We start from the raw sequence: 20,473 nt of genomic DNA, 5'->3' as shown, positions 1-20,473 counted from the left end.
GTGATTTGATTTGTTTGGTTTGACTTGTTCACGAGTTGGGGAGAAACTGATTTTATTTGTATCTTTCTTTTTAAAACTATAAATCTCTAAAAACGTAAGGTATATTTCTGCAGGAGGAAAAGAAAGTGCAACACATGAAAGACTAAGTTGTTCATACTGTACTGTATTTCTTCAATTTTTTTCTGGTTGCTTGAGTTCTGGTTAACTGAGAGTTTACTGTAATTAACTTGTTCTATGATCAGGAAGACGTATTAATCTAAACCTTCACTGCTTACATGTAAAACTATTAACAATGGCAGTGATCAATTCATTTTTGCCTTTTTGTTTTACATTTACTCTGAATGAAGTGGAGACGTGCAGAGAATGACATCCGGACACAGAGACATCCTACTGTGATCATTACGTGCTTCATTTTCTTTGCAGTCATGGAGACGTCAAACAAAAGCAACTATTTTTAAATTATTAGTTCTCTATACATTACAAACACAATGAAAACATAAGCAATGTTTTGGCTTTCACTCATGGCTCTTATTATACTTTTACAATAAGAGAATAATTGTTCTGTAGTGTGTGCCCCTTGGCTGAGTGCATTAATATTTATGTAGCCTTTGACCTGATTTTAATTTGAAACAGCTAGAGTAAACCAAATGACTGTCTGGTATGCATGTTTCAACAAGTATGTAGTAATGATAGATTCATTTTACATGAAAGGACAGTTGATTTTATTAGCAAATGCAGGAAAATAATTTTTATCCCATCTAACTCCTTACTTACTAGGTATCAGCATCCCATTAGAACAAGATATGCCAACCCTAAAACCAAAAGATGCCAAAGTCTATTAATTAAAATTTGGAAGCTCACAATCAGATTACAATGCAACCTGACAATGGATGGAGATATCCACCCAAATCCTGGCCCATCCTCATCCACTGGCTCTCGGTCCTTTACTAACTGTCCCACTACTACACAAATCTTAGACAAACCCCCAAACTCACTCTTGATCAGTCACCTAAGTATCAGAAGTGTAAACAATAAGATTCAACACCTACATGCCGTCTTAGATGCTCTTTCCCCAGACATACTATGTCTAACTGAAACCTGGCTAAAACGTTCTACTTCAGATAAAGAAATTATACCAACAGGCTATAACATCCTAAGGCTTGATCGAACCAATAGGAAGGGAGGTGGGGTAGCTGTTCTGTACAAATCCATGCTTGAAGTGTCCAGTAATGCCCTGCAAGCATCTGTATTTGGCAATGCTGAAATGCTATCACTAAGCTCCACATTAATAAGAACAAATGTATAAATCTCATCTGTGTGTATATACCCCCAGGCAATAACATAAATACCCTCAAAGATATTCTACATTGGTTATCCAGCAACTACCCCCAAGAAACCATTGTACTTGGGGACTTCAACATAGACTGGAACATGTGTTTCTCAGAACCCCCCACTCACCACATAAACCTTTATGGATTTTCACAGGTCGTATCCTCCCTCACTAGGATCAGGAAACCCAACAATACAGTAAGTATTCTGGATTGGATTCTAGTTAACATCCATCCCCTCAAATACAAGAGTGGGACCCTGCCTGATGATGTAAGTGATCACCTCCTCACTTATTTAATCAGGCAAAAAGCTGATATCCACAACCAGTCCATTTTTAAAACAGTAAGGAACAGTAAGAATTTCAACTGCATGAATTTCCAAAATGAACTCAAATCTTGCAGTTGGCCAGTTCTGAAACAATTACCACTTGAAGAAGCAGTAAATTACTTTAATACCAAATTCCTATCATGCACCAGCACGGACTATTAGAACAAAAACAAAAGTTGCTCCTTGGCTCTCAAAAGAAACCAGACAACAAATGCCACTTAGAAATAGAGCTTGGGCCACTTAGCGGACCACAAAAAACCCATAGATCAACTTAAATACAGACAGCTAAGAAATTAAACAAAAAAATCCACCACATTAGACAAGAAAAACTATTACTGTCATCTACAAGAAAAACACCAAAACAAGCCACAACATTTTGGGTAGGTATAAACAAACTCCTTAGTCCAGGACAATCCCCCACTCCTGCCCCCTTGAATTCTAACCAAACCCCCCCCGAAGAAATTGCCAATACCTGTAACAGCTTCTTTACAACAACCATCCAGAACCTAGCTAACCAATTATCCCCCAGATGCCCATATTCTCCAGCCACTACACTCAGCTCCCAACTCTCCTTTAACTTCAAACCAGTTTTCACATCTTTTGTCCAAAAATTACTTAAGAAACTAAAGCCTACCACCCTGTCAGCTGATCTACTCCCTGCAGAATATCTAAAAAAAGCTGCAGATGATATCCCATTACTGTCCTGATCAATAGAACTATAACTGAAGTGTCTATCCCCTCCATCTGGAAGATATCCCATGTCATCCCACTCCATAAAGGGGGCAGCTCTACTGACCTGTCAAACTATAGACCCATAGCTATTCTGTCACCCTTGGCTAAAATTATGGAAAAATGCATCCATAATCAACTCCTGAACTATCTTATCCATAATAATCTTCTTACTAACACCCAACATGGCTTTAGACCATTCCATAGTACAACCTCAGCCCTCCTCTCCTTCTCTGATGTCATTAACCAATACTGAAATAATAATAAACTTTCCTCTGTATCTTTCTCGATCTTTCAAAATCATTTAATATGGTAAATCACCAAATACTCATAAACGCTTTGAAATCTATATCCCTAGAGGGTCAGGCCATCCATTGGTTTCAATCCTATCTCAGTGGTAGACAACAGGCTGTCCTATGGCAGAGCAAACTATCCACCCTTTTACCGATCACCCTTTGAGTACCCCAAGGCTCTATAATAGGTCCACTATTATTTTCCATTTTCATCAATGATTTGTATAAGGGCATCCCAAATGCAACATGCATTCAATATGTGGATGACTCTACTTTAGTATGCTTTGACACTTCACCTACAGATTTGCCAATTTTATCCCAAAATACTTTTAACACAGTTAAAAAGTGGCTCCTTAACCGTTGTCTTATGTTAAATCCTAATAAAACCAAACTGCTGCTTTTCTCCCCCAATCACTGGTCTACCCCTACGACCTTTACATTAAAATCCAACAACGGCACCATTATTTCACCAGATTCTGCAACCAAACTCTTAGGAGTTATAATAGATAATAACCTTAATTTTGATCTGCATATCAATAAAACTATTAAAACAGTTAATAAAAAACTTGGCTCACTATATAGGATCAAGTCCTTCCTAACGCCATTAGCCAGAACTGTAATTGCTCGTACAAATCTACTCTCCACCCTCCTGTATGCTTCCCCTCTATTTACAAACCTCAGCAAAACTGACCTTAATAAACTTTCTAGCAGCTACAATCACATTGCTAGATTTGCTACCGATGCAGCCTACAGAACTCATCACTGTCATGACCTAGATCTACTAGGATGGCTTGAACTGCCTAACCTACTTCAGGTTAACCAACTAATAGTTGCACACAAGATCCTCTACCAACCAGATAATACACCCGTACTTAAAAACCTCATCACCCCCTACAGTAACAAACTCTCAAATCCAACAACACAGCCGGAGAATCTCTGTTTGCTAACTCTGTTGGCGAAACTTGGAATTCTCTTCCTGCTAATCTTACATCTGAACTTTCTCTACCTCAGTTCAAGAAAAGTCTGATTCAGTACTTTAAAAAACAATGGCTATGTCCTTGTCCTAATTCAGACTAACTCTACCCATCACTCATGTGCACATGGAGGACTTCTGCCTACACTTTGTTTCTTAACTTATATATCCTATGATCTCTTTGGATCTACTACCAGGTTAGCCTACTAGGCATTCAGTACCTTATCATTCTTAAAAAGACTGTCTAGAATTTTCCATCTGAGTAAAAAAATTTAATAATTTGTTTGTGTATATCTGTTTGTTGTGTTTGTTTACATCTGTATAATTTTTATTTGTGTTTATTTTGTGTTTTAAACTGAAAAAATGTAACAGTTTGTTGAATGTGTTTTATGGAGCTTTTCTCCCTGTGCCTCTGCTGAAAATGGACATGTATCCAGTTGGACTATCCCGGTAAACAAATGTAAAATAAAATAAAATAAAATAAATCTGCCCTTAAATTACAAAAGCATATGAACAGACCTCCAGTGAGACCAGTAATTGACATGAAGGAATATATTACAGAAGCTATGTTAATTTGTTGAGGCTTTTTAGCAAATATTTAGTTTTTAAAATAAACACTACGTAAGAAATCTTACTAAATGAATTTTGTATAAATCACATTGTTATATTTGTGACATTAAATGTTGACACCTTTAACTGTTATAAATATATATTATGTTGACAAGTTATGTTTGAGATGGTTCTTAATTTCTATGAATCAAGTAACAAACACAGTTTCAGTGAAATAAATAACAGACAGATTAACATGCATATTTGAATGCATGACTTTATCCTAAAATATAAAATTTTATTAAAAGTTAATTTTGTAGCCGCGGTGGTGCAGCGGTTAGCATTGTCGCCTCACAGCAAGAAGTTCTCCCGTTCGATTCTCGGCTGGAGCACCTTCTGTGTGGAGTCTGGATGTCCTCCCCACAGTCGAGTGACGTTTAAAGACATGCAGGTTGGTGCGTGTGTGAATGGGTGTGCCTTCTTTGAAGGTTTGGCATCGGGCTGGCAATTCGGCACCATAAAAAATCCACTGCCAATCATTAGTGGACCGGAGTTCCACTGTGGCGACCCCTAACCGGGAAAATCCAAAAGACATTAATTGCTATAAGTAAATATTTGGAAAAATGATGGGACTGCTGAGGTTTGGATGATGGTCTGATTCTGTGCCAATGCTTTCCAGTCTTTTAAACAATATGACAGATTGTGCTCAGAAGAGATATTTTTTTATTAGTGATAAACTACTGAATATCTCTCTCTCTCTCTATATATATATACATATATATATATATATATATATATATATATATATATATATATATATATATACATATATGTAATTTTTGCTTTATTTTGTCTTGTGTTTTCATGCTGGAGTAAGATTGTAGAAATGTCATTAATAATAGTCTGTATTAAATCTGAATTTTATAAAATATCTGTACATGTGAAGGACAGGCTCCTAAACGTATATATAAATGAAGCAAGTCTCTTATAATAGCGTTTTTAATATGGGCAGCCCATTTCAAATGTCATAACTGTGCCACATTTTCAGTTAGGAAAATGACAAACTGATTCTTCTACCAAGAGGCAGGAAAATATACATTAGTCACAATTATGATGATCACAAAAGCAAAGGTGTTAACTGCCTTTTCGTCTATTGAATTAAGCTTAACATGTAGCTTTTCTAATTCTGCTTTAGCACTGTTCGCTAATTTAGTCAAGAAATAGGTGATAGTATTAAGGGTGTATAAACCTGTGTTATAATATTAAAATGTAACCCCAGAGATGCAAGAATTCTAAAGCTAATAATGCAAACACCAAGCTTTAATTTTGTTTTTAAAGGACAGTGCCTTTAAATTTATCAGTAGTTTCTGTCCTTTCCCTTTCTACACCGAATGTAAACACTGCCCTCTTCTCACCGTTGACAACATAGCACTAATACACATCTTAAAAACTAAGCCATCATGCGTTCAGCTAGAAATTCAAGCAGCCAAAAGAAAAAAAAAGCTAAGAAGCTTCAACAACTACATGTAAGTGCTCAAGCTTTGAGTGTTCAGAGTTAATTAGAGACATTAATCGCAACTTACTTTTTAGGCAAACTGGCATATCTGATGTTGTCCTTTTCATTCTTCCTCACTAATGGGTTAGAAATCCGATTCTTGGGTCCGACTTGACCGCATTTTTCAGACTTTACATCCTAGACCCGAGCTCCTCCCTCTTTCCATAATACAGCACACTACCTCTAACTCCTCAGGATCTCATTTGCTGCCAGAAGTGGTAAAACAGAAGATTCTGACAGCTGTAAGGAGTTTAGTTTTTCTATTTTTTATGTCTTTTATCAATTTTTTTTTTGATGGCTCCTTCCTCCCTCTTGATCTCTGAGCTGTAGTTTGTGGTTTCTGTCGGTTTATCTTGTCCGTCTGGCTCATGGCTGGTGTTTGATAATGACAGTCTCAGGGCTGGTGCCCTTTGGCTGCGAATTGTCGGGTTTGACCTGTTTGATTGTTTTAATGTGTCTGGTTTTCACTGTGGTGTGGTGGAAGGTTTCTGTCTCTTGATAGGGGTTATCTGTCTCTCTCTCTCTGTCTCTATCTCTCTGACTGAGAATGCAGATATTCTTTGTCTCTATAGTGCCTTCCCAGTCTGGTGTTTCTGTCATTTTCCCACCTTGCCTTCTGCAGCTCTGCGACAATGAGCTGTGAGTGGCTTGTTCTGGATGGGTGGTAAAGTATTCCGGTGTGAAGATTAAAAGTGTAGGAATGGTGTCATATCCATTTGACCCACTGACAAATTGTTGCTGAAGCATACAAGAGTGACATCCACCAGGAGTTCCTTTACTTGGGGGTGGGCTATGTGTGACTGTATGTTGCGAGCAGCATACCTCTCTACCATCCAGTTTTTCATAGAATGCCCAGATTTTTTGCCTCATATTTTTCAGTCCATTCATCTAAAATTTCTGATGTCCTATGTTTTTATTAAATAATGACTTACTTTTGAGTTTTATACTTTAAATTCTTCAGGAAATGTATGTTAAACAAACCCTGTTCCCTAGTATTTTTCTAAGTTAAAAAAAAAGTTCCCCATTGGTGTCGGGCTCTGTCCAGATGCCTTGCACTAAGAGGTTGAGAGGTATTGTGGGCAGCTGCCAAATAGTTACACTTTAAAAGCCATTGGCTATGTCATCTTACTGACTGTCAGAGTAATTTCTTTGGAGTATACTGCTGTTCCTGCTGGGCTTTATGTAGTGATCTGTCAGGTGTCTTGTTTAATTTGTGATCTTCTAGCAACAAAACAAGGCTTCAGATCCAATGCCTGAGATCTGAAGTCCCTAAGACCTACATAAGGTTATTTTTTTTATTTTTAGACAGCCAGAACAGTCAGTGATTATAATCACTCTGTTGAGTAAGTATTACTGGGCACAGATTTTGTCTCCTCATGATCCTGTGCCTTTGCTTTGGGCTGCCCTGTTCAGGACTTTGTATTATGGAGGTTTATACAACTCTTCAGCCTTGGGAGTGTTGCTGGTTTCTTGGGGCTCCACTCCCCACCTTAAAGAAATAGATCAACACATACTAGCATCTTGGATCCAAATCCTCAGATCCGAATTTTCTAGTGCCTCCATCAGATCCTTAGTACCCCTTGCATCTGATAGGCTCAATTTCATGAGGCTATTTCTGTGATATGCAGATTATCATTGGGACCTAGGCCTTCAGACCCAACTGATAAGGACCCTGCATTTGATACAAGCATTATATAACAGCTCTGCACTAGAGATGTCTGGAAAATTCCTCAGATCATAAATTACTCTTCGGATCCGTTTTATTCTGGGTTTCCTCACAAGACTGAACCTTGCTTGGATCCAACATTTTAGGGTTCAGAGATGCCACACTCTAGTGACTTCCTTTGGATCTGGAGCATTCCTCTGATCCAAAGTATAACTTACTTTTCCCCTGGTCTGAACCATCTTCATTACCATACCTTTGATCTGTGCCTTCTTCAGAAAATCATTCAATTACAAATTCTGTTAATCACTATACCTCAAAATGGTCCCTATTTTTGAACTTCTGTTCCCTTTGGATCCTGACCCTAGGATTCAACAGGTAGTGCCTGGCATTCTCTCATTTGAACTCCCTTCGGATCCGGGCCACTGAGCCAGAGTGGCATCTAACAACAAATCCCTTTGACTTCTGACTATTCTTTGAATCCGATCTGCTTAACTAATCCTTTTTGCCTTGGATCCTAAGCCTAAGGCCCAACAGACAAATGTCAGGCACTTCTCGAATCCGAACCCCCTTTGGATCCGAACTGTTGAGCTAGTGCAGTTTCTAACAAAACTTATTCAGATCCTAAGCCTAGATCTGACAGGTAAGTGTCAGGCATTTCTCAAACCCAGACCCCTTTGGATTTGACCTGTTGAGTCAGTCAGTTTCTAACAAAAACTTTTTTCAAATCCTAAGCCTAGGATCCAACAGACAAGTGTCAGACACCTGTGGAATCTGAACCTCCTTTGGATTTGAACTGCTGAGCCAATGCATCTTCTTCAGATCCAAAAGGTCCCCTTTGATCCACCATCCTGACTGTATGTTATTTCTTTCTGGTATGTAGGTCTGAACTGTACCTCCCTGTCATTACTTGTACAGGAGCTTAAACAGTATGGCTGTCTGGCCCACAATACCTTTTTTTTTCCTTGTCACCATGGACCTTCAACTAGGATTACAGAACTAACCCTGCCCTCCTTCCTTGTAGGCTTTGGTTTGCTGGCATTCTCTCCATTACAAGCCCATTCCATTAGACCAACACTCTACACTGAATACAATACTGGGCTACAACATACCCTTTGGGCTCATCTCTACTCCCTTTCCTATTTGACAAACAGGGTCTCTTGAAGGTGTGATGGTGCATTAGTTCTCAGAGTCATACCCACTTGGGCTTCTCACCTTTTTTGTATGCTGGTGACTCTGGGAAGATGCTTGCCAAATCTGCTTGTCTATGTCAGGCTGTGGGCATTACTAAGAGATCAAATGTCAGAGCCTGGGGCCTTAAAACAGAGGTGCCCTACAGGACCAGGGCGGCAGAGAACCTTCTCTAACAGACCCTATCAGTGCTCCTGAATCACCATCTGACTGCCTACCTAAGGGGGAAGTTGGGGGACATTTTTATCATGGCATCTGAGCACCTGGACCAGCTTAATAATCAGTACCTGGCTGCCAAACATACTATCCAGATTTTATTGCAGTTTTTCTTTTTTGTTTGTGATCTAAACAGTCTATATGTAGAGAAGTCAAAGTCCCAGATGATTATATTTCAGTCCATCCTGACTTCTGCGCTAGGATGATTGGATGTGCTCTATACCCTTTCAGGACACATGCTACTACATCAAATTAAGCAGGCCCTCCAAAAACATCTGCATTTCTGGCTGGGATCCTGTCTCTACCAATTCAGAGCTCTGTTATTCAGACTCTTCACACCCCAAGATGTCTTTTCATGTGCATGGCACTAGTAGCTGCTCACCTAAGACTCAAAGTATGTCAGGTGTTTCCTTATCTGAATGTTCACCAAGTTACTGCTCCAGCAGGTATCAACAGTTATAATTCAGGGATTACCTGCTTCAAATCTTCCGATTCCTGGGCATAACTGTAGATCTAGCAAAATCAAACCTATCCTCTGTACAGAAAGTAGATTTCATAAGCTCTCATTTGCATATCACAAACCAGATCACATCTTTTATTCTTCCCTGCATCTCATCATTTAGAAACCTAATGTGTGACTGCTGTCACTTTGTCCCCCTCTAGCACGATTAATTTTGCAGGCTCATGGTTCTTTCCCTTTTCAGTCACTATCTGTTCCCATAAAACCAATTTACTAATGTCATCTTTACTGGTGGATCTGGTCAGGTGATCTGTTCCTAGTCAGGCTTTCTTCCACCCCCCTCCACAGCCATGGTGACCATGGATGTCTATCCTTCCTCCACAGCCACAATGACCATGGACACCTCCCATCCAGAGTGGGGGGGGGCATTTGAAGGGCAAGATGGTCCAAAGCCCATGGTCTTCCCTGGAGACCAGGTTGCATGCCAACGTCCTAGAGAAGAGAGCTGTCCTATTTACATTGCAAGCCTTTCAGGATGTTCTTCTTCCGGAGACTAAAGCAATGTATATCCACAACATGTCATTAATGGTTTCAAGATTGGCCCTTCAGTATACTTTATGCTTATCCCCCTCTACTTTGGTCTCAAAGTTTCTACAAAGACAGAAGCTTAAAGAGCTCTACCATCCTCATGCCCCTTTTTGGCCTCAGCTAGTGTAGTTCCTCTCTCTCGGGTCTCATCTGAGATATTCTTCATGGATTCTGGAGCCTAATCAGGATCTCTTATCTCACCTTTAGTAGATTCAGCATTCCCGTCGCCATACCCTCAAACTGTCTGTATGGTTTCTCTAGTTCCAGAGATTGTAATTGGGTGCAGTATCACTTTCCTTGTCTGTTGTTTGTTACTTTAACCAGCAGTTTAGGGCATCTACTATATCATTGCTTATCCAGACATAATAAATAAATAAATAAATAAATAAATAAATAAATAAATAAATAAATGATAATAAATAAATTACCCATATGGGCATCCATTTCGAACAGTGGACCTCTCTCAGCTACTTCTCCTTTCCTTTTCTGTTTAACCCTTTTCAGGAGAAGATTTTTTTCCCCATAATTAAATTGAACCAATTTTACCTGTATGCCTAAAGTAGTTATGGAATCAAACATTAACCAGTCAATTCAATTACTGGTTTTCTTTCCACATCATTGCTATAAAGGTGAGTACATATTACACCTGTTTGATGTTCATAGACAGTGCTTTTGTACATGCAAAAACAAAAAAATCTGATGAAATACTTATATTTTGTCATCCAATTGCTTAGGTCAAGCAGTGTTCAAAGCCACACTAGCTAAATGGATTATAGATTGCATTTCTATTATTTATTTCCTTAAATAGTTTACAATTGCCCCATTCTCCCCAAGCCTACTCTACCAGATCCAGGGCCACTTCATCTATCTTATCTTTGAGAACGTCTTTTCCTTAGTGAAGAATAGAAGCCGATATAGTTGTTAATCAGTATTTGTCATCCCTTCAAAATTGCCAATTATGTTTATTTTTAATGGAAACAACAGCCACAGAAGATATGCCAAACTGTTCAGTTCCTTTTAACACCTAACAGCATGGGTTGAGCAGTCCCATATATTATCCTGGCTTAATAGATTATTGCTCATATGTCGTTAATTTATTCTCAAAGTGGTTTAGAATTGCTCTGTCACCTCAAATCCATTCTGCCATTTCTATAACTACCTGTTCAGCCTTTTTACCACAGTTTCTTTTGCTGCTATCTCTATTACAGTCACTTGTTTTTATAAAAATAACCTTGTGATGTATTGTAATCTGGGCATTGTCTCTAGAATCAGACCTTCCTTTAGTTCAACAGTGCTCTGGCATAGCCTTCCTTGAAGGCCTCCTAAGAATTATGTAGCTAGGGACTCTACCCATTAGTGAGGAAGAATGAAAAGGACAACATCAGATTTAGAAGTTATGTACTTACCATAACTTGGTATCTGTGCTGTCCATTTTCATTCTTCCTCACCTTCCTTCTCAACCATCCCTCAGCGTTATCTTCTGGAAGGATATTAGATGTTACACAAATTCCAATTTTAAGTGGTAATTCTTCCATTTCTGTCCTGTCTTTATAATTCTATGGACATAGGCAGCAAATCTGATCTGAGGAGTTAGGGGTAGTGTGGTGCATTATGGGAAGAGGGAGGAGCTTGAGTCTAGAATCTAAAATCTGAAATATGCGGCCAAGACAGATCTGAGGGATGAAAAAATCTCACAATAGTAGATCTCTGTGATGGATTTTTTTTTTAGAGAGGGAGGTAACCAAAGATCTATGTGCTCTCTCTGTACTATACAACATAGCTTCAGGTAAATCAAGAATCTTAGGAAGCCAGGATGTTAAAAAGTTTGTCATACTTCCCCTTCAATTTTTTCAGGTAGACCAAAAATAAGGATGTTGTTTATCTGAGACCTATTTTCTAGATCATCTATTTTGTTTCAATAAGAATTCAATATTGTTTTCATCTTCAGATAATCTTTCTTCTGTGTCATTTAAAGCATCCTCTATTCCAGATATTTGGGCTTTCTGCTGTTTTAGAGACTCATGTATTTGTTCCATCTGTTTTGAACATTTTTCTTTAATTTGTTGTCCATTTTGTCCATTTTCAAGGAAAGTTCTTGTATGTTAGCAAGAGCAGACTGAAGCTCCTTTTTCAGAGATGTATCCTGAGAGCTTTTTTTTGTGTGACTCATTTCTGGATTATGAGTGAGGAAATTTTCTAGATAAAAATATGACAGGAAAATAATATAACATCATTTTCGATACTACCTTTTAGGACAACTCAAAATAGTAATATCTAGTTAAGAATCAGATAGGATAACTTAGAAATATAAGTTTGTGTCAGAAATAAAAATAGAGTAGCAGAGCAGGAGAAATATACTGCTAGCCTGTCAGCATCCTAGCCATGCCCCCATTGGATATAGTTCTGATGGTCAGAAGAAGTTTGTTCCAAGCTAAGGCAACAGAGTATCTGTGTAGAAGTTGGCCAGTTGCTCTTTTGGCTTGTAAATCTCCATGAGAAGCTGGTCAGAGCTCCAAAGTCAGCAATTGGGAGCATAGAAGAGATAAGAGATGAGATGGCCGCGCAGGAGGTAGGTTTGCTGAGGATGGAGTAAGGAGCTAGTAGAAGCTGGTGGGGGAGTTCTAGCCAGCTTAGGGATTTGAGAGAAAAGCAGTGATGTGATTTGCAGGGTTGGTTTGCAGCGAACCTAGCCACTTTGTTATAAGTGAGTTCAAGCTTAGACATTAGAGATGATTGTAAGTTAGTTAAGATCAGAGAGGCATAAAGTAGATTGGGAAGAAGGTAGGCATAGGCAAGGGAAAGTTGAGAGTCCTTAGAGAGGAATTTTTGTTTCTATAGAGCAAGCCCAGTTTTTGGTGTGTCTTTTTGTGCAATTTTGGACATGTAGATCAAATTTTAGTTGATCGTCTATGATAGCACCCAGAAACTTGGTGTGTGTTTCTACATTAATTGCAGTGTTGTCTAGAGATGTGATAGTAAATGAAGATTTAAGATGAGAAAGTGATTTCTGGAGGAATAAGAGAAGTTTGTTTTTTGGGATTGAGTATAAATTGGTTGTCAGTTAACCAACTTTTGATAAACCTGAAAGAGTTTTGGGTTAAGGTGTGGACGTGAGAGAAATTATCAGAAGTAGAGATGAAAGTGGAATCATTTGCATATTTCCCCTTCTGTGGAAGTTACATCTTAAAAGTTTTTTATGAATATGGATATTACAAATTGTGTTAATGATGATAATAATTCATTAAGTTCTGATGAAAGTTTTTAATCTTGTTTGTAGGATGTTTTTTTTTGGGGGGGGGTGAAGACATACCTAATGCCTATTAAACTTCAAATACTACAGCAGTAGAACATAAGAGTACATTTATACCACCATTTGTTAACAATGTTATACAACAGATTTCTGCTGCTTTTTGTTTTTCTGTGGAAAGACTAATGGATGATTTTAATAAAACTATGTATAATCTTGAGTATAATTTAATAAAGGAACAGTGACAGGATCTTATAGAATTAAGTAAAAAATCAACATCCAATTATTAAACTGGCTGACAAGGGAAACAAAATTGTTATCTTGAATTATAAACAGTATATAAATATGTGTTATCAACATTTAAATGATATTAATGTGTATGAAAGAGTTAATATTGAAAAATGTCATGAAGCCATTCTGGAATATAAACAGTTACTCAATAAAGAATATAGGCTGGGTTATTTTACTTTAGGCTATACAGAAAAGACATTTAATGTTTTAATTGTACTCTAGCTACCTTTTATTGTTTACCCAAGATACATAAGAGTTTGGACAATTTATGTGGCAGACCCATTGTACCTGCCTGCAACTATTTTTTTTATAACATTGGTATGCTCCTCCATGGATATCTCTTTTCTTTTGTATAGAAGATCCCCTCATATGTTAAGGACACCCAGGATTTTATAGATAAAATTTCAACAGTTAGATAGGACGGAAATAGGTGTTGGATAACGCTTGATGTGAGGAGCCTATATACTAGTATACAACATTAGGACAGAGTTGAGGCATTACAATATTTTTTCGGGGGACAATCCATGTTCTAATTATATTATAGACACTGTTTCATTTTGTCTACACACTATTTTTTCAGCTTTAATGATGAAATTTTCCATCAGAAACAAGGCACAGCTATAGGGGGATCTTTTGCCCCCATGTACACTAATTTAACAATGGATAAATTTGAGTTGGAATATTTGTACTGTGAGGAATTTTTAAGAGTTATGTGGTAATATAGTATCATTACATAAATTATTTGTTTTTTTTATGTAAGGGAGTGTAGTGTAGATTCAGTGCATCAATCTGTACACAATTTACAACAAAACGGGTTTCAGTTTCAATTGATGACTTACAGCTGGGTAAGAATGTTCACTTTTTAGACTTAGTTCTTAGAGGTTCTGATGAAGGTTTTATCAGAATGTCTATTCATTGGAAATTGGGAGCTGGTAGTGTTTTCTTACATGGGAAAAGTTGCCATCCTAAACATCTTATTTCTTCATTACCGTATGGAGAAATTTTGAGACTTAATAAGTTATGTAGTTTAGATAATGATTTATTTTAGGGAAGCCCATACTACAGTTGAGATGTTTATTGGTAGGGGATGTAATAAAAAGGAAGTATTAGATTCCCTTCCAAAAGGAGTGTTAAAAAGAAGACATGTTGTAGAAATGGGAAGTGATAAAGGATCTAGTTTTCAAATAAGGAGAGAACATGTTTTTAGTAATACCAGCCATAGTTAAAGAGAGTCTCTTATTTATGATGGAAATAGTAATAGTAGTAGAAATAATGTAAATAGGGAACAAAGATATATTTATTTTGTGACTATTTATAATGTTCTTACTAAACAAATTGCAGAGTTTGTTAGATATGATTGGCTAATTTTATTAAAGGATAAAGAATTAGCTAAATGTATTAAATATTTTTATTGTATTTCATATAAAAAGGCAGGAGTTTGGCTGATATAATAGTTCATAGCAAATTTGTTTTTCCTGTTTTAAGAGTTTCTACATATGTTGATCTGGTTAAGGGTACATTTGGTTGTGGAAAATGTTCTATTTGTGAGCATATAATGATTTTTTGTAAAATTAACATGATTAATTTTAACCCTGTTGACCAATTTAATTGTAATACAAAAGGGGCCATTTATGTTTTATATTGTCCTTGTGATTTGTTTTATATTGGAGAAATGAGGAGATCTTTTAAAGTCATATTTCAAGAACATATCAGAAACATAAAAAAAGTTTGTTTGGAAAGTCCTTTAGCGTTTCAATAATTTCAATTAAAATAATGCTAAATTACTTAGAGGCTGTGTTCTGGAACCAGTTAAGTCAAAAATGGGGGAATTGATTGCTCTTAAAGAAAGATTCTTGCACAAGGAAACACTTTATATGTTGAAATAAAATACTTTAGCCCCTGCAGATGGGAAATGTAATTGGAAGTATTTAATGAATTAATTAATGTTTTAATTGTGTATTTAGGATTTTATTTTATGTGTAATTAAGGAAGCTGTTTTGTATGTTTTTTACTCCATTGAAGGCTTTTAGCCAAGATGGTAGAGGTGAATAAATCTAAATTCATTAGTTCCTGTGGCTGTGTTATTATTTATTTTATTTTCCTGAGTAGTTCATTTTGAACTTTGCACATCCTATCTGCTCCCTTAGGTGTAGCACACTCTGGCTGGCTGTCAGGGAATCCACAGACTGTTACAAAACCTTCCTCCAATGTCTCCTAAATTACTCACTTTCTGTTTCTTACCCACATCTCTCCATACCTGATAATGGTTGTTCTTTCAGGACTTTCTTACTGTTTAATTTTTGTTCACTTCTGTGAGCAGATGACTGCTGCTGCACCTACACATGGTGCTCACATGGTAGTAGCTCCTGACACAAGTGCTCGCTGCCACTTGCTCACAAGTGCTTGAACTCCCACTTTCCCAAATCTCCATTTCTATGTCCACACAACATGAAAGACAGACGGAAGGAGCACTCCCAACATCCTCTGAATAAAGAATACCCCACAGAAGCTGTACTAAGCCAGGCACAGCCTATATTGAAAGTCCTATGATGGTTCAAAGTCCCAGAAATGTTGGTAGAATTGGTGCAAGCTATGTACAAGTATACAGTGACTCTAGTATGGACAAAGTTTGGTCTCACAGAGGGGTTTCCATAGGAGTAGGTGTGCACCAGGGTTCAGCTCTGAGCCTACTGCTGTCCATTCTAGTGATGGACTAGCACAGGTTAGGGGAGATAGCTCAACAAAGTTGCTGTATTCAGATGATGTGGCATTACAGGCAGACTCTGAGCAAGAACTTCAGCAAATGATAGGGGAATGGAATGCAAAACGGAAGGCATATGGAATAAAGCTGAGTACAGATAAGACAGCTGCAATGGCAACAAATGGGGAAAATCAGAAGAAGATGAGAATTGAGATGGAAGGGAAAACAGTGGAACAGGTTAACAGCTTCAAGTATCTGGGAGGGGTGGTTGAGGAGAAGGGAAGTCTGAATGAGTAAGTCAAAACTAGAATCAGAGGGGCTGCAGCCAACTGGCATAGGGTGTCAGGTATAGTCTATGACAGAAGAATATCAAAGAAGCTGAAAAGTAAGGTGTACAAAACAGTGGTACATACCACTCAACTGCCCAGATTTTCACAGAATGTCCAGATTTTTGCCTCATGTGATCAGTACTACTGTATGCTATAGAAACATGGGCAGTGAAGGCAGAGCAGTTGAAGTTAGAGGTGATGGGGATGAAGTACCTGAGATGGTGGTAAGGTGAACACTGTGGGACAGATGTAGAAATGAGGACATCAGAGCAGAAACCAAAGTAGCTCCAACTGCAGAAAAAGTCAAAGATAACAGATTACGGTGGTCTGGGCACATGCACAGGAAAGCAGAAGATGGTCTGCTGAAGAAGATTTGGGACAGACTGAAAGAAGGCAAGAGAAAATAAGGGCATCCAGCAAAGAGCTAGATGGATGGATTGTGTGAGAGAAGACCTGCGATAGTCAGCCATGACTGTTGAAGAAGGTAGGAGAGTGTCATTGTATCCAGAAAGAGATGGTGACAGTTGATGCAACATCCTGACCCCATGTAGAAAATGGAAAAAGGAGGGTAATTGATAATGATTACTTAAAAAATAATGTGCAGAGTTTACTGACTCTACTACTAAAAAGAAAATTCAAAACAGGGTATAGATATTAATTATGATACCGCTAAAATGAAGTAAAGGTGAAAGGAAAGAGCCAAGTGGTACATGTCATTATCAGGAGTTACGTACAGGCGAATTCTAATAATATGCAAAATAATGCTGGGAAGTGGTACATGTCACTATCAGGGGTTACGTACAGACGAGTTCTAATAATATGCAAAATAATGCTGGGAAGTAGTACATGTCACTATCAGGGGTTACGTACAGACGAGTTCTAATAATATGCAAAATAATGCTGGGAAGTAGTACGTGTCACTATCAGGGGTTACGTACAGACGAGTTCTAATAATATGCAAAATAATGCTGGAAGTGTTACATGTCACTATCAGGAGTTATGTACAGATGAATTCTAATAATATGCAAAATAATGCTGGGAAGTGGTACATGTCACTATCAGGAGTTACGTATAGACGAGTTCTAATAATATGCAAAATAATGCTGGGAAGTGGTACATGTCACTATCAGGGGTTACATACAGACGAGTTCTAATAATATGCAAAATAATGCTGGGAAGTGGTACATGTCACTATCAGGGGTTACGTACAGATGAATTCTAATAATATGCAAAATAATGCTGGGGAGTGGTACATGTCACTATCAGGGGTTACGTAGAGACGAATTCTAATAATATGCAAAACAATGCTGGGAAGTGGTACATGTCACTATCAGGGGTTACGTACAGACGAGTTCTAATAATATGCAAAATAATGCTGGAAAGTGGTACATGTCACTATCAGGAGTTAAGTACAGACGAGTTCTAATAATATGCAAAATAATGCTGGGAAGATAATCTTATAATGTGAAGAGAAAACAGTTGCATAGTTTAGGAGTCTTATAACAGAAGACATTGGTGAAACACGTTGAGGATTATTGAGGTTATGTTACGGTCAATGAGTTATGAAACGATCACAAGCATGGCTTCTGCTTTACAGGGAATTAGCAGAAGGCAATAGTTCAGCTGCAGAGTGTTTATAAATCAGTGTAAAAACTAGTACTGCCTTTTGGGTGGTTAGGAGTATACATTGTTTCATTCTTTTTGTAGCATGGTATGCATACTTCTCAACTTCTTTTTGTAAGAAATCTGAACAAATTATAAAATAATGGGGAGACGAAGGTCAGAAAATATGGGCAGATTTTCATATTATTCTTATAAACTTAGAAATTTATTAGAATAAAACTATTTGTGTTAGCGTGCATCTTCTGAAGGATATGAAGTCTGAAACTCAAGTATATGTCATTATTTAGCGGCATCAGTCGTCAGCAGTTTGCCAGAAAACCACAAATTTGATGAGGAACAGACCAAAAATATGAGGCAAAACTCTGGACAATTGAGAGGTATGATGGTATAGTAATTTACCTGACTAGTGGACTGGTCCATAAAATGTCATCTATTACTTATAGCTATTTGCATATAGTTACAGTTGGAGAAGGAGCCAGAAGATTGCAATGGTAAACTACATTTGAGAATGACTTGCATGACCTCCTTAGCTAAACTTAATACAGCTTCAAGAGTAAGCTGACATCAGACTTTATAGCAGGTTCATTTCTAACAGGACTTTAACCTTTACTCCAGTTTTATCAATCTGTGTAAAAAAGGATAGGTGGACTTCTATTCAGAAACCTAGGTCTTTAAACTGGTTAATTGAGCAGATGAAATTGCCTTGAAGGCAACTATAGTCTAAACCTTTTAGATGAATGACAGCTGGTTTGAGGTCCTCCCACACATACGTGGTCCATATCTTTAAATGTTAAAGTGAGGTGCAGGTAATTAAGCACTGTATACAGAATAATTGAGAGGTATTCATTGACAGTGTGAGTACATTTTTCAGACACCCATGTTACCATATCATCTCCACAGACCATAAATGAGATTCCAGTGAGGGAGCATTAATAAAAGGAGTGAGGAGAAGTGGGTCTAGTACTTAACCTTTGGCGTACACCAGTTTTTTCTCTGTAACACAGATGTAGCATTTGAATTTTACTGCAAAAGAGAAGTTTGAGAAGTAGTTTTCAAACTACAAAACTGATGTAGGTCTATAATACTGCAGTTCCAAAAGTAGCCTGCGGAGGTGAACATAGTGAACGGATTTACATAAGTATATAAAGATGGCCACTGCTAGTTTTACCTTGTCTATACGTAGTGGGATGTTTGTGAAACCTAAAAGTTCCAAAAGTAGCCTGTGGTAATGAACATGGTGAACGGATTTACATAAGTATGTAAAGATGGCAATCGTTAGTTTTACCTTATCTATACTTAGTGGGGTGTTGTCTGTGAAACCTAAAAGTTCCAAAAGTAGCCTGTTGCAGTCAGCCTAGTGAAAGTCTTAAACAAGTCAGCAAAATGGCACAATTAAGCTTCCTTTTATCCATATTTAGCAGAATGTTGTTTGTCGAAGCCCTTCCTAAAAACATGCTGGTTCTTGCTACACAACCCAGATGAGACTGAAGTGAGTTATTGGTTTGGACAGCTGAATTCTGATATTGTCTTGTCATATTAACAGGCAGTATGGGTGTAAGTGGAGCAAGAACCATGAAACAGGTTTTGGAAATAAATCCAGTTTGATTATGCACTTAGCAGTTTACTGTGCAAGTTCTAGCTGCACAATCACTTGAGGCAGTAATGTTTACTTATTTGTTTTTTATCGTTTTGTTCTTTTGCAGTAGATGCTATGGAAATACCAGCTGAGTTGGATACTAGCACCAAGGCAGCATCTTGTGTGAGCAACAACAATTGCAATGATGAAGACGATGAATTTAAAATCTGTGTTGTGTGTGGAGATAAAGCTACAGGATTCCATTTCCATGCAATGACATGTGAAGGGTGTAAAGGATTCTTCAGGTATGGTAAATGTTAATAGTAGTTGTCATATCTTTGTTTCATTTTTTTTTTTTCGTTTTCATCATTGTTCGTCAGACATATAGAAATCCTTCTCCAGTCCTCAGAAATCCTTCTCCAGTCCTCAGAACCAAGTCTCTAGCCAGTAATTAGCTGGCTTAGCATTACAGATGGTTCCTATATGTTGTAGTCCCGCTCCATTCCAGTGGATGATACAATGCTTTTGGCAGTGGGATAGATGAAAGACGCATCCTTTTCAACTTTTACCTCCAGTGTCACATGCAAATAAGAAAATAATTTCAGAAAAGGCTACTAATTGGGGGGCATCTTTCAAATTCTGGTTTACTAAACTACTGCTTCACAAAATAATTTCCAATTTTAGGAGACCTGGGGTTAAAGTCTGAGGACAAATTACAGGTATCCCTCCAAAATCTAGAGAGTTGAGAGGTATAAACTGATCCACATGCTCCCGTGGCCCAATTTATTTCTGCTTTTTATCTGATCTGCCATTATAGGACATACACGGCATAG

General features: G+C 37.7%; 1 protein-coding gene across 1 annotated transcript in view; it reads left to right on the top strand.

The window, feature by feature from the left end:
* Positions 1-20,473, top strand: part of LOC122791242 (nuclear receptor subfamily 1 group I member 3-like) — a 421,797-nt gene that overhangs the window by 10,379 nt on the left and 390,945 nt on the right. Inside the window, exon 2 of the mRNA XM_044058907.1 lies at positions 19,768-19,945. Coding sequence (XP_043914842.1) covers positions 19,776-19,945 — 170 coding nt within the window. The 5' untranslated portion in view covers positions 19,768-19,775. The remainder of the gene's footprint in view (positions 1-19,767; positions 19,946-20,473) is intronic.

This window comes from Protopterus annectens, chromosome 17.part0 (genome assembly GCF_019279795.1).
Source record: "Protopterus annectens isolate FY-2018-M chromosome 17.part0, PAN1.0, whole genome shotgun sequence".
NCBI classification, from domain to species: domain Eukaryota; kingdom Metazoa; phylum Chordata; order Ceratodontiformes; family Protopteridae; genus Protopterus; species Protopterus annectens.
This window is presented reverse-complemented; position numbering and strand designations above follow the sequence as displayed.